The sequence below is a fragment of the Hippocampus bargibanti genome, linkage group LG20 (genome assembly GCF_051943395.1).
Source record: "Hippocampus bargibanti isolate YZ-2025 linkage group LG20, ASM5194339v1, whole genome shotgun sequence".
In the NCBI taxonomy this organism is placed as follows: Eukaryota; Metazoa; Chordata; class Actinopteri; order Syngnathiformes; family Syngnathidae; genus Hippocampus; species Hippocampus bargibanti.
Genome location: NC_142753.1, coordinates 7936612 through 7950827, shown reverse-complemented (window position 1 = coordinate 7950827; position 14216 = coordinate 7936612). Strand labels below are relative to the sequence as shown.

The window sequence follows — 14216 nt, the reverse complement described above, 5'->3', positions numbered from 1 at the left end:
AGAATGTGTTGTCATATTACTTGTTAATTATTATTATTATTTTTTTTTTTACTTTAAGATGGCGCCGCGAGAGTGGCTGACTTTCCAACAGCTCCTGTATTTTGTTTTTCTACTTCTTTCTTTCCTTTCCTCTTCCTTTCATAACTTTGCTGCTGTATTACTTCTGGGTAGAGTGAACGCTGGCACGAATGGCTGCCGCTAGTCACCCGCACTAAAAAAAATCCAGTGACTGTAAAGTGTCCTTGAGAGTTTTGAAAGGCGCTTCTAAATTAAATGTATTATTATTATTTGCATACCAAGGGGAAACTGGTGCATGCTGGGAAACCAGGAAGCACAACGTCCACTTCACGGCTGATATTGCAGCTTGACAACTCTTTCTGAAAATGACATTCTGACACAGCTGGCTCTTCTTTCTCTCTTGGCAATGTTCTCTTCACGTTCCACACCCATTTCAGCTATCTGTCTTTCTGTTTTTTTTTTCTTCCTTTTAACTCAGGACCACACCCGGACTTTTGTGTTTGCCTTGCTCTCTTTAATATGAGATGAAGTCGACTTGACAGCTGACAAAAAAAAAAGACTGATCTGCTCGTTCGTCTGATTCGCTTTGTTCTGTCGGTAAAGGTTGACAATCGCCGATGCAGAAATTGCACATTCCACTTAGACAAGAGACATTTCCTGGAAAGGCTTCTTCATTTTTTTGAACTGAACAGCTGTTTGACCTTCATTGGTCATCATCCATTTGTACATTTAAAAAAAAAATGTTTTAATCAAGGGATCATCAGCCAAAACGATGAAAAAAAAATCCATCCAGAAAAGCTTCATTAATTCCCGTGATGCCAGGTGTTTTCTAGTTATGAATAACTCAAATGCTCTATCACTCCCTTATGTGCTTTTCCATACTTTCAAATGTTATCTCTGTGGGATTTTTTGAAAAGCCGCCTCACATTTCTGAGATAGAGTTTGAATACCCAACACTGAATACATCCACATCCGGCTTTGAATTGACTAACGATGACATTGTACACACGCAAACATTCCGCAAAGTGGCCAAATGACGCGCCGATGGTTAAACGCACAGCAACCCCATTCATGGGTTGTCGTTTGGGTGTTGTTATCAGCATGCGAAGCATCGGGTTCACCGGGTAAAGATTAATGAGAAAGATGTGGTTCCTTTTAACGCCGATGCCCTTGAACGTCAATCTGGGGACTCATCTGGGGCAAGTTATCTAGCCAGCTATCTGTTGGCTATCAGCTATCTACTAGCTGGCTAGCTAGCTTTCTATCTGTTTATTTTAGTGACATTCAGTGTATTAGCTAACTAACTATCTAGCTGGCGAGGTATATGGCTATCTCGGTGGCAAGCTATCTAGAAAGCTATCTGTTGACTATCTATTAGCTATCTACTAGCTGGCTAGCTAGCTTTCTATCAGTGTATTTTAGTGACTTTCAGTGTATTAGCTAACTATCTAGCTAGCTAGCTATGGCTATCTCGGTGGCATGCTATCTAGTGAGCTATCTGTTGGCTATCTACTCGCTGGCTAGCTAACTTTTTTCTTCTTCTTCTTCTTCTTCTTATTATTATTATTATTATTATTATTATTATTATATATTCATCGTACTTGTTCTGCTTGTTGATGTTTTAATGGTGTTTTATGTTTTGCCCATAGCTCACCAAAGAAAAGGAACATGGCAAACTCAACCCTCGTCCCGGGAAGGTGAGTCTCTCCGCAAGCGTTTCGGAAAGTGAGCGTGCGAGTTCGCATTCATAGCTGACATCTGCTGTTAAACTCAACCGGAGCCAAATTACGGCACCGCTTGAACGCTTCCCGTAGCATTAGCAGAGTTCGAAGGTTGCGAGGTATCTGAGAGAGTCATTCAAAATGCTCTTAAAGTCTTTTGGTATTCTTGTTTTCTATTCCGCTTCTCCCTTACGAGGGGCGCTGGAACCTATCCTGAACTTGCAGGACTAATTTAATAATTTGATGGGTTATTTTACCGGATTTCCAAAATGTTGCTTCCTTTTTAAAGATGACAAGGTTTCTTCAGCCGTCATCTGTTCTTCTTAGGTGTCGAATGTTTCACTCCTCATCTGAAAAGCTTCGTCAGCGAACTAAAGTTGCGCTGGCCCTATATATATATATATATATATATATATATATATATCCCCTAAAGGACAGAGGTGGTGGTGTCAGACCTCTGCTCTGATGGGTCCCTGCCACCTCTGTCCATATATAGGGAGTTACCAGCACAATTTTAGTTCGTTGATGAAGCACTTTGGATGAGGAGCGAAACGTCCGACATCTTCTAAGAAGTACAGATGATGGCTGAAGAAACCATTTCATCGACTTATACGACTGAGAGCCTGCACAGATGTATTTCCTTTTTAAAGAATTTGATACAGTTCCCTGCGCTAACGTTATTACAACTTTAGCTTCCGCATTATCTTAACGGGAAAAAGTTAGCTAACGTTGACATATTGCCTTTCAGAATATTGCTAAACTGCGATTGCTAATTTCTCGACCCTTTTTTTCCGTACAGGTGTATATTTTTGACCGGCCCGGGATGTGCGGCCAGAGGATCGAGTTGTGTAGCGATATTGCCGATGCCACGTCTTGGGAGCTGCAGGAGACCATTTCCGTCAGGGTGGTCCGAGGAGGGTAGGAGACAGATTGTATCTTCTTTGCAAACCAGCTAACGAACATCATATTTGCAATTTCTGTCATGCCAAAACTAAATTGCCATGTCACTAAAATGCAAATCTATAAGCGGTGATGTCAAGTTCACGCCTTGCTTCTCGAGATATTTGAGTTATGTCGTCAACCTTTGCCCCGCCACCACCTTCAGATGGGTGCTGTATGAGAAACGCAACTTCAAAGGAGAGAAGTTCGCCCTGGATGAGGGCGACATCGAGCTCACCTGCCCTTTCCATCAACCCGAGGCGGAGGGCGAGAAGCAGACCAATGGCCAGAAAGTCGCCGAGGAGCAAAAGGCTGACGAGAACGGCGAAACGAGCGAGACGCAGACCGAAACGAAAGTAGCCAAGAAGTTCGTCATCGGATCTCTTCGGAGGGCAGTTAGGGTAAGCCAAAGCCGAGTTTCATTTTGTGCCTGAAGATTTTGTTTGTACAGACGCTCCCCAACTTACAAACTAGATACGTACCGTCGTTCGTAAGGTGAATTTGTTCCTAAGTTGCTTCAGTGCTATATTTTGTATGGAATGTACGTTTAAGGCTTGTGTAAACAACCTGTACTCATTTGTACGGAAAAATAAACATTTAATAAAATATATGCTCTATAAAGATGTACAACTTGAGAGAATACTACATATGTTACCACAAAAATGTTCGTTTGTACAATTGTTCGTAACTCGAATGTTTGTAAGTAGGGGAGTGTCTATTCAAAACTGATTGAAATAAACCAAAATACATTCATTGGAGCATGATATTACTACAGTAAAGTCTCGTTATATCGATATCGGATATATCGATAGTCCCGGTTATATCGATTTTTTTCGGACTCCCTTGAATATCGATATAACGAGACTTTACTGTATATTGCAAATAAAAAATCACTAAAATCTATTTTTCTCATATATAAACAATTTTTATTAACGTCAAATAATGTATTCATACATAAAATAAACAAACGTATTCAATTTTCTTTACTTACTACACAATCAATCCTGTGCTACAGACGCTCCCCAACTTACAAATAAGATATATTCCGAACGGTCGTTCGTAAGGTGAATTTGTTCATAAGTTGCTTAAGTCCTATATTTTGTATGGGATGTATGTTTAAGGCTTGTATAAGTAACCTGTGTTTGTTTGTACTGAAAATAAACATGTAGTATAATATATGCTCTATTAAGATATGTACATGTACAACTGGAGAGAATACCACATGTTACTCCAAAAACGATCACATGTACCGTTCGTAACTCAAATGTTTGTAAGTAGGGGAGCTTCTGTATTATGCAATTGAACAAATTACAGTAAAGTCTCGTTATATCGATATTCAAGGTAGTCCGAAAAAATATCGATATAACCGGGTTATCGATATATCCGACCATGTTTGCATGTAATTTTCTCCGCGCGCGCATAGAAATAGTATCGATATAACCAGGACTATCGATATATCCGATATCGATATAACGAGACTTTACTGTATATCTTTTCATCCGCATTGGGCGATGACTTTTTTTCATGTCAATACTACAATATATTGATTGATTTAGCGATTCCAATTCAGTCAACAAGATCTCTGCAATGTTTTGCTGCAAAGTGTTTCAACGACACTATGTACCACGGTGTGAAATGCGCTAGTGACATCTAGTGGCGGAATGGGCCTTTTCACTTGTGAGCTGGCTGCAGGGGGTGGACTCAAAGTGGCCTCCTATGATGATATCATAAATCTCTTGATCTGCTTATGATGTCATCGTGAATATACAGCCACTGATTAAAAACCCTTTTCAGAAAATCGTTTGGAATGCACATAAATGGCGCCGATGGTGTGTGTCGTGTGTTTCACTTCCATTCCAACCTCTCACTCTCAAAGGACTACAGCGTCCCCGAAATCAGTCTCTTCCCGGAGGAAAACGCCGAAGGGAAGAAAGTCACCTTCAGAGATACGTCAGAGGATGCGAGAATTTTTGGATTCCCAATCAAGGCTAATTCCATCATCATCAATGCCGGATTGTGAGTTCATGACGGGAGGGCGTTTAGTGAAGGAAGGTGTGACGGAAAAGTTGATGATTTGAGTCGGACTTATGATCGCACGCAGGTGGCTGGTATTTTCCAAACCCTTTTTTGAGGGTACGCCCCGTGTGTTGGAAGTCGGGGGGTATTCCAATCCTGCTTCCTGGGGTGTCGAGCAACCCTATGTGGGGTCGTTGCATCCACTCAAAATTGTAAGTTTATGCATTGAAATTATTATGTTGATATATGGGCAATCATAATCATTATTTTTTTATTTTTTTTATGCCCATAGGGAGAACCAAAAGTGGAAAACATAAGTGAGCCAAAGGTAAGCATGCACTAGCATCTGGTACGAATTTCTATACATTGGTGGAGAAATGTCACTTCGGAATATAATATTATATGAATATGTATACAGTGATACCTCGGTTTACAAACCCCTTGGCTGACGAACTTTTCCGTTTACGAACGTTGAAGGACAACCGACACTATTTTTTTGTTTCCTAACTGACGTCAGAAAAATGTTTTATAGCATCTAAAATACCCAAAACAAATACCCAAATCAAATGCAAAACACCAATAAAAATTACTTAAAGTGTGGTAAAACTGCAACAAATTGATCTGCGAATTGGGGATTTTCACAAAGTCCCGCCCCCAGTTCGTGACGTCACGCCATATTTATTTATATATATATTATTTATGTTTTCCTTCTAACACAAAGTTTTCAGACCAAACAAAGTACCGCAAAATGCATTGTGTGTCGCTTCCTCGGTCAGGGGCGTTCCTTCAGTGACGTCACGTGGGGCATCATCATCAACTCAAAAACAAGACTTCCTGAGTATTCACCGCGAGTCTTAAAACGTAAAATGTAGCTATATGTGGTGGAATCTTTGTAAAATATCCTCAGTAGAAGTCATTTGAAGCGATTTTACAAATTATGGACGCAACTTGTCCGGAGGCGTTGGTTGTCCTTTAAGGCTTAGAAAATTAGAAAGTAGAAAATTATGTTTTCTGGGGACCTGGGAACGGATTATTCTCATTTTATGTTTCCTATGGGAAATTAATTTTTGGGATACACACTTTTCGCCTTACACACTCTGTCTGGCAACCAATTAAGTTCGTAAGCCAAGGTATCACTGTATATGAATACATTGGCATTGGATTGCCATGTGCTTTTCAGTTTTTAACAGTTTTTTTTTTTGTATGTCTGCAGATTGAGATTTTCGAAAGGTCGTATTTCACGGGAAAATCAAGGATCCTCACCTCCAACATGAAAGATTTCATGACACGAGTTGACAGGCAGCAGGGCGCCTTCATGTACTCTGTGGGCTCCCTCAAAGTGCGCGGAGGGATGTGAGTTCCGCTTCAAAACATTTGCATAACACCATTATGCTCCTTGTCGCCATTGACTGCATTTCTTCCACCTATGCGTGTGTGTGTTAATGTAGCTGGGTGGGCTATGAGAAGGAAGGCTATCGAGGCCATCAGTACCTGCTGGAGGAGGGCGAGTATCACGACTGGAGGGTGTGGGGAGGCTCAAACTCTGAACTGCGCTCCGTTCGGGTTCTTCAGGCTGTAAGTTGCAAGTAATATTTAAAGGACAACCGACGCCTCCGCACAAGTTGTGTGCATGATTTGTAAAATCACTTCAAATGACTTCTACTGATGTAAAATAGCTTAGTGAAAAAGTTGGGAATAGTTTCAAAGTACAGTTAATGAACTCCCATAATGAAGGAACAACACTTTTTTCCCTTTCAGTTTAAAAAAAAAAAAGAACAAAAACGTATTCAGGTAAATGCAAATAAAATTGACACCATTTATTCACTGCCAAACGTGCAAAAATGTGTCCATTCCAGTGCCAGGGTTTTTGTCATTGTCACTCAAATTCCAGAACCCACAGAATATTGAGTTTTAGGACTACATAAACATTCAATTCAGCATAAGAAACCTTAGACTCTCTTCTTTCATCAGAAAAAAATGTTAATTCCTAAATGATGTGGGTCTGGCGTTATATGAGCTTGAAATGAGGGCTGCTGTCTCAAATGCAATGCAATACTGGTTAATAATATTGTATAATATTGGTTTATATAGCGCTTTAACAACAGCCGAATCTGGAACAAAGCACTAACATGGAAAAAATGGGATGCTCCTTGGTGGAAAGGAAAAATCATTGCCTGAGGCTCTGGCACTTTTTTGGCATCCAAATAAGAAAAAAATAAAACACGAACAAATTCGGGAATGGCGCTCTACGTCATATTTTCAATTCCCGAATAAATTTGTGAATGGTAGTGAATGATTTCAAAAAAAAAAAATCCAAATCTATTAATATATAGTTTTTGCAAAGCATTTAACCAGTTAAGCTGTTTTTTTTAGATCCCGTATTGTAAATATTTTTACTTTTCAACCACAGTCCAGATTCAGTTGGACATTCAAATGTGTATAGATATACAATATACAATAGAACAAGATACAATTAACATTTTTTTTTTGTAATCAATCACTGCCTGGTTCCATCCACTTCTGCTTTCCATAGGACTTAACCGACCCCTTAATGGTGATGTTTGAGCAACCGGAGGAAGAGGAATGCGCCGTTGCCCAAGAAGAAAGCACCTTCGAGGTGACGGAGGCCATTCCAGATGTGGAACTTTTTGGCTTTAAGATCAACACCCGTTCCATCCAAGTGTTTAGTGGAGTGTAAGTCCAAACCGAAAGCCCTCCCCGAATGTAAACCCGATTGTTGAAGAATTGCGTTGACATGCCGCCTGCCAGGTGGGTAGCCTACTCTCATGTGGACTTCTCCGGTAACCAATACATCCTGGAGAAAGGCTTCTACAGTACAAGTGCCGACTGGGGTTCCCGTGACACTCGCATCTGTTCCGTGCAGCCAGTTCGTTTGGTGAGGCCAGAGAGAAACTGAAGAGGATTGTCGAGATGTTAAGTACAACCGCGGGGGTTGAAAATAACATTTTGATTTGTTTGGCTTTTAGGCTCCAGCGGACGGGAACAGGGCCCGAAACGAGGTGAGACTTTTAACTCATTCACTGCCAGACGTGCAAAACTGTGTCCCACTTCAGTGCCAGGGTTTTTGTCATTGTCACTTGAATTCCTGTACCCACAGAATATTGAGATTTAGCATGACATCAACATTCAATGCAGCATAAGAAACCTTAGACTTTCTTCTTTCATCAGAAAGTTATTTCCAAACTTATATGGGTCTGGAGTTATGTGAGCTTGAAATGAGGGCGGATGTCCAAAATAGAATGCAATACATACCTATTGGTTTATTGATAGGGAATAAGAAGTTATCATATTTAAAAGTTCCATGCGGTTATATGCTTAGTCAACATGTGTGACTCGAATACAGAATTGTAGCACAGACAACCTGCGGTCAATCAGGTCAACAGACACAGCAAGTTAAACTGTCATCTTCATCTAGGAGATCTGGATTTGGACAGAATTTAGGACTTTGGACTTATCACAGGAGGAGCTCTTTAGCCTGGTTACAAATTTATCAGGTCATCGAAAAGACAATGTTTAATTGCTTACAGCTGTTGGGGCTCAGAACGTTCTAGGGCCGTGGTATTCTAATCAAGAAAACTATGTTTTACTAATGTATTCCTTAAATTTGCATATACTCTGAAAAAATACCTTGGCAGAGGGCTGTAGAATTCAGACGTCTGTCATGAACGACCGCGTCCCCTGCCGGCAGTAAAAGACAATCTTTCTGGGTCCGAGCCTTCGTCCACAGTGTCCGATCGAACATCTCTGACATTTATATAGCACTTTAACAACAACTGAAGCGAGAACAAAGGGCTAACATGGAAAAAAAGGGGAATGCTGCCCCCTTGAAGGAATGGAAAAAAACATTGCCAGATGTCTGGCCAGCACTTTATCGGCATCCAAGCAAGAAAAAAAACAAAATTGAAAAAAATTCGGGAATGGCGCTCCATGTCATATTTTCAATTCCCGAGTAAATTTGGGTAAATTTGGGAATAGCAGTGAATGAGTTATACTTTTTTTGAAATAACTCAAGTGTGTATATCACCGAACCTTATTGCATTGATTATACTCGTGTAAGTGTGTGTGTGTGTGTGTGTGTGTGTGTGTGTGTGTGTGTGTGTGTGTGTGTGTGTGTGTGTGTGTGTGTGTGTGTGTGTGTGTGTGTGTGTTTGTATGACTAAGATTGTGAGGTCCTCTACCATTTTATACCATACATAGTGAGGACATTTTTGACAAGTGAGGACCTTTTGGCTGGTCCTCACAAGTTTTTCACTCCCAAGGCTTCTAGAGGGTCTATATATATGCATCTGTTAAAGTTTCAGAGAGGTTCTCACAAATTGACCTAAAATGATTTTTTTGGTGTGCATTTTCATTTCACTTGGATACACGCACTTTTTACTCACTGTGTGTGTTTATGTTTGTGTGTGCGTGGTTAAAGAGAGGAAAAAGTTCATACCACAAAAAGTAAAACGATATTTTAACCAAATTCACTGCAGGGGTGAAGACTTTGAATGTACCCATTCAGAAACCTCACTCCTGCTGTTATTTCAGTTTCAAGTCCAGTTTTTAGTTCTTTGTTTTTAAAGAAGCTGAAGTGGGAAATGGGGTGACATTTAGTGTTCAAATGTAACACTACTTCTTCTCTAAACTTATCAGGAATGGTGGTCCACACTCCTTATTTGGAGTTATCCGGACCTCACAAAACCATTGAAACAGGAATGTGTGTGTGTGTGTGTGTGTGTGTGTGTGTGTGTGTGTGTGTGTGTGTGTGTGTGTGTGTGTGTGTGTTGTGTGTGTTGTGCGTGCGTGTGTATGGACTGATGTTGCAGAGGCAACGCATGAAAACGTCATAAAATCTGATTCTACACTTTTTATAGTAATGTATTTATTTTTTTAAATCCGACTCCCATTGATTTTCTCAGATACTATTATACTCGGAACCCGAGTTCAAGGGAGAGTTGCTTATCTTCAACTATAAACAGGAAGCCGCAACAGAAGAATTCCAGACCAAATCTTGCAGAGTTGTTGGAGGAAGGTGACAGATTTGAAACCCGCCATGATGTACACAACAAAGAAATCTGTTATGGTCTAAAATTAATTACATTCATTCTCTTTTTTTTTCTTCAGCTGGGTTCTCTATGAGAATAAAGACTTTTCAGGCACCATGTATGTCTTATCAGAAGGGAGCTATCGCTCATTAACCAGCATGGGATGCACACCGAGCACCTTCATCCGCTCCGTCAAGTCCGTGCCGATGGTTGGATGAATTTACACTTAAAACGTTGATTGAATCTCTTCTGGTATGGCTCTCAAGCGCACCATCTCTCTTTGAGCAGAGTTTCTCCGTTCCATCCATCTCATTGTTTGGACTGGAGGGGCTGGAGGGAAGGGAGATCGCAACCGATTCTGAGCTGGTCAACATGCAAGCGGAGGGGTTCAATGACCACATTCTTTCGGTTCGAGTCAACAGTGGCTGGTAAGATACTTTGTGGGTGTCGAAAGGAAGGAGGTGAATATGAATTAAATAAATAGTACATTTTAGGATTATTTCTATCTGGTTGCTGTCGAATTGCATGAATTTAGAAGTGAACCAGGACTGAATATCGGATCATGAGGAGGTGCTGGGAAGAAGGTAGAACTGTGATGTTGGGTTTACAGGACAGGTCGTGTCAGCGATGAACATTTAGATCTCAGTTTGTGACAGGGAAAAAAAAGTGGAAGTTAAACTGTGATCACATTTAAAGGACAACCGACGCCTTCGGACAAGTTGTGTCCATAATTTGTAAAATCACTTCAAATGACTTCTACTGAGTGTACTTTGCAAATATTCCACCGTATATAGCTATATTTTATGTTTTAAGACTCGCGCTGAATATTCAGGAAGTCTTGTTTTTGAGTTGGTGACGAGTCCTCACCCGACGTCACTGAAGGAACTCCCCTCGCCGAGAAAGGACATACCTTGCATCACCTCAATGAATTTTGCGGTACTTTGTTTGGTCTGAAAACTTTGTGTTGATCCGTGTTGATGATGAAATTAGAAGGAAAACACAGAAATAACGCGATGGTGAATCATTGTGTGTTGCGCCAAGACTTCAACAATGTATTTGATGTTCGCTTACAAAACGTCCCAGGAGACAATTTACACTGAGCTTTGTTGCCCTCTTCTGCCTTTTTTTTGGCTACTGTGAGTACGACTCACTACATTTCTCTCCAGATGCATCAAAATGACCGGACTAAATTCTTTAATCGATTGCAAACATGTATGCTTTCCTCTTCAGAACTATTTGAATCATATTCATAACTGGATGAGTAACAAGAAAGCATCTTTTCCGAATCTGAAGCCATTGTTTTGATTCTCGAGCAAGGCAAGATGTCCTGATGTGATGTCACGAACAAGGGGGCGGGACCTTCTGAAACTGGCAACTTCCGGGTTCAATTTGAAGTAGTTTTTGGACACTTTAAGTCATTTTTATTGGTGTTTTGCATTTGACTAAAAATATCATACTGCGTGTTTTGGGTTTTTAGATGCTATAAAACGTTTTTCTGATGTCAGTTAGGAAACAAAAAAATTGTGTTGGTTGTCCTTTAATTGCAAATGTTTACTTTGGGGGCTTTTATTTGAGTAGCCCATATCCGCGTAATTCTAATTTCTCTCTACAATATTTCGTCCTGCTTGTTTTTTTCCAGCTGGGTGCTATTTGAATTTGGCAACTATAGGGGTCGCCAATTCCTTTTGGAGCCGACGGAAATCACCAACTGGCCCAAGTTCAGCTCTGTGCAGACGATTGGCTCACTGTATCCAGTCAAAGAGGTCTGTCTACAAATCACCTCCTAGTTACGTATGACATCTCGGCTTTCCCATTGCCGCATGTCTTGTTGATGGAATTCTAATTGATAGCCATACAAATATAAAATATACCATATTTTCCGGTGTATAAGGTGCACCAAAAAGCCTTGATTTTCTTCACAAAGATGAACCTGTGCCTTATATGTGAAGTAAAATTGAGTCACAACAGGTCTTGGAACTACTTTCAGCCGCCACCGACTCCATTTCCCCCTTATATGCCTTATATTTGGAAAAAATATATATAGTATTTGGAGAACGTTTTTAATTACTTGTAGGTGCACTTTATAGTCCGGTGCGCCTTATATATGGAAAATCTTTGAAAATACATCATTCTATGAGGGTGCGCCTTACACACCTGAAAATACGGAAATCAGAAAGTTTCAGAACAGAGATTTTTGACACAGCTCGATCAAAAATCTACTCTTGCGTAAGTGCTTTTTTAACTGAACCAACATGTTCCCGGTGTCATAACCTTGATATTTATTTATTTTGCAGAAACGGCACTTTTTCCGCATCCGAAATTTAGACAGCCACCACCTCATGTCCATCCAGGGTGGGGTAGAGGAGCTCAAGTCCGGACGGGTGGTGGTCATACCAGAGGCTGAGCCCATGAGTGACATTTGGTTCTATCAGGATGGCCTCATTAAAAATAAGGTAATTTTATGAACATGTACCTGTTCCCAGAAAGTGTGTATAAGGTGAAAAGTGTGTTTTCCAAACATTAATTTCCCATAGGAAACCATTAAAAATGAGACTAATCCACATAATTTTCTACTAAATAAGCCTTAAAACTACACAAAATATACCTTATTTCATGTATAATAAATGTGCTATTGGATTGTAATTAAATAAATTGTACTGTATAATAAAGTCATTTTATTTACCTTTGTGATGGTCGTTGATATAGTTGCCTCTTGATGCTATCCGAGTGAAGTTGCCGTGCTTTCTCGGCGATAATACCCTCACTCACAGTGTCCCCTGTGAGCTGCTTTTCGTTAATCCAAATCAACATATGTTTTTTTCAATCTCTTCTATTGCCTGAGACCGTTGCTTAGACAACACAGAAACACCCTTAGCCACATGTAGCAATGGTCGATTTAGCATACTGCTACTGGGACGCTAAGTCACACAAACGCACACCTCGTTCGTATTTCTCGATGATCTCCTTCTTCTGCTCGATCGTAATTTTCTTTTGTGTCCTCTTCGGATGAACACTAGCCTGTGGCGAGGTCTTTTTCGGTCCCGTAAAAGCAAAACTATCCACTCGATAGCAAATGACGTTTGCACTCAGGGAAAGTGGGTGTGGAACAGTAGTCCGGCAGCCACGGTGGCGCTGTTCGGTCATGTGGTTTGGTGTTCTTGTGCCGAAAACTAGTCCGCCAGCCATTGTGGCGCTCTGTGTGTCTCCCAAAAACTAGTCTGTATGCCAAGATTAGATTCTCGCGAATTTAATCTTCGTAAGGCGAAAGGTTCGTTAGCTAAAGCGTTTGTAAACCGAGGTTTCACTGTTTATGCATTTTGCACATGTCTTACCGACTCTTGCTGAGACCATCATTGACATTTTGTCATTTGATGTAGCTTTCCCCCATCATGTGCCTTCAAGTGATGGGCAATGTTGAGCCAGGAGCCAAATTGGTTTTATGGAATGAAACCAGGCAGCCTTCCCAGACTTGGATGGCCCAGATGAGAGGTCGAATCAGCAGCATCACCTACCCTGGAATGGTCATTGATGTCAAAGGTGGAACCATATTTTATTTTTTATTTTTTTCATTTTAATGACTCAAATGTCAAATGTACAAATGTGTTTTTTTATGGAAAGAGGCATTCATGTTGCCATTGACATTTGTTTCCTATGATTTATTATTATTTTATTGTTTTTCCAGGTGGCCAAAGCTACGATAAGGACCATGTAGTCATTATGCCAGAAAGTGACGAGAGGTTAAGCCAACAGTGGGAGATTGTACTCATCAATTAAGCCGCCGCAGAAGTGTTGCACACTATCACAACCAGAAAAAAAAATACCCATAATCCTTTGCATCACTTTCTTATTAATTGTATCAAAACCCGTTGTATTCATCATGTCGCTCCCCAAAGAATATTCTATGTTTGCGTTTATAGTATACCAAGGAAGGGAAGAAGTATTCACACGTAGCTTGTGGGGGGAGGGAAAAGCTTCAAATTTGTTACTCGTCTGATACCTGCAGCGTACAATTGCACACTCCACTCAACTAATGCTTACAATGGACAGCTGAATGGATAAAGCCAAAGAATGTACGGTATGCAAAAAATACTTAAAAGCTATTTTTATATTGTGTCTAACCGTTTTACGGTGTTTCTCATCTCTACGCAGCGAATTCTGTGCGACTTTATGGGATGTGTATGTTGCGATTGTTTTTATTGAAACTGCTATTCAGAAATATATATAGAGAGGGACAGAGATTGAAGAAAGAGACTAATAACACCTGCAAAAATTGCCTGTTCTTTGATACTAAAGTCATAATATATAAAGGAGGGTGTGTTTTTAAAACGCTAATAAAATATAATCGCTGTTAAAGCGAAGGAAAAAAAAAGTTGTGGTCATTGGTTTACCCCTACTATATATATACTACTAAAACTATTACTACTATACTACTACTACTACTACTACTACTACTATATATACTACTATATATATA

General features: G+C 40.2%; 1 protein-coding gene across 1 annotated transcript in view; it reads left to right on the top strand.

The window, feature by feature from the left end:
• The window catches only part of crybg2 (crystallin beta-gamma domain containing 2), a 36799-nt gene extending 22652 nt beyond the window's left edge, over positions 1-14147 (top strand). Inside the window, exons 8-25 of the mRNA XM_089023726.1 lie at positions 1668-1715; positions 2539-2657; positions 2845-3079; positions 4555-4694; positions 4780-4906; positions 4987-5022; positions 5908-6047; positions 6143-6269; positions 7228-7388; positions 7464-7590; positions 7682-7714; positions 9617-9729; positions 9822-9951; positions 10031-10170; positions 11382-11505; positions 12037-12195; positions 13120-13279; positions 13425-14147. Of these exons, the coding sequence (XP_088879852.1) occupies positions 1668-1715; positions 2539-2657; positions 2845-3079; positions 4555-4694; positions 4780-4906; positions 4987-5022; positions 5908-6047; positions 6143-6269; positions 7228-7388; positions 7464-7590; positions 7682-7714; positions 9617-9729; positions 9822-9951; positions 10031-10170; positions 11382-11505; positions 12037-12195; positions 13120-13279; positions 13425-13516 (2211 nt within the window). The 3' untranslated portion in view covers positions 13517-14147. The remainder of the gene's footprint in view (positions 1-1667; positions 1716-2538; positions 2658-2844; positions 3080-4554; positions 4695-4779; positions 4907-4986; positions 5023-5907; positions 6048-6142; positions 6270-7227; positions 7389-7463; positions 7591-7681; positions 7715-9616; positions 9730-9821; positions 9952-10030; positions 10171-11381; positions 11506-12036; positions 12196-13119; positions 13280-13424) is intronic.
• Positions 14148-14216: the final 69 nt, after the last annotated feature.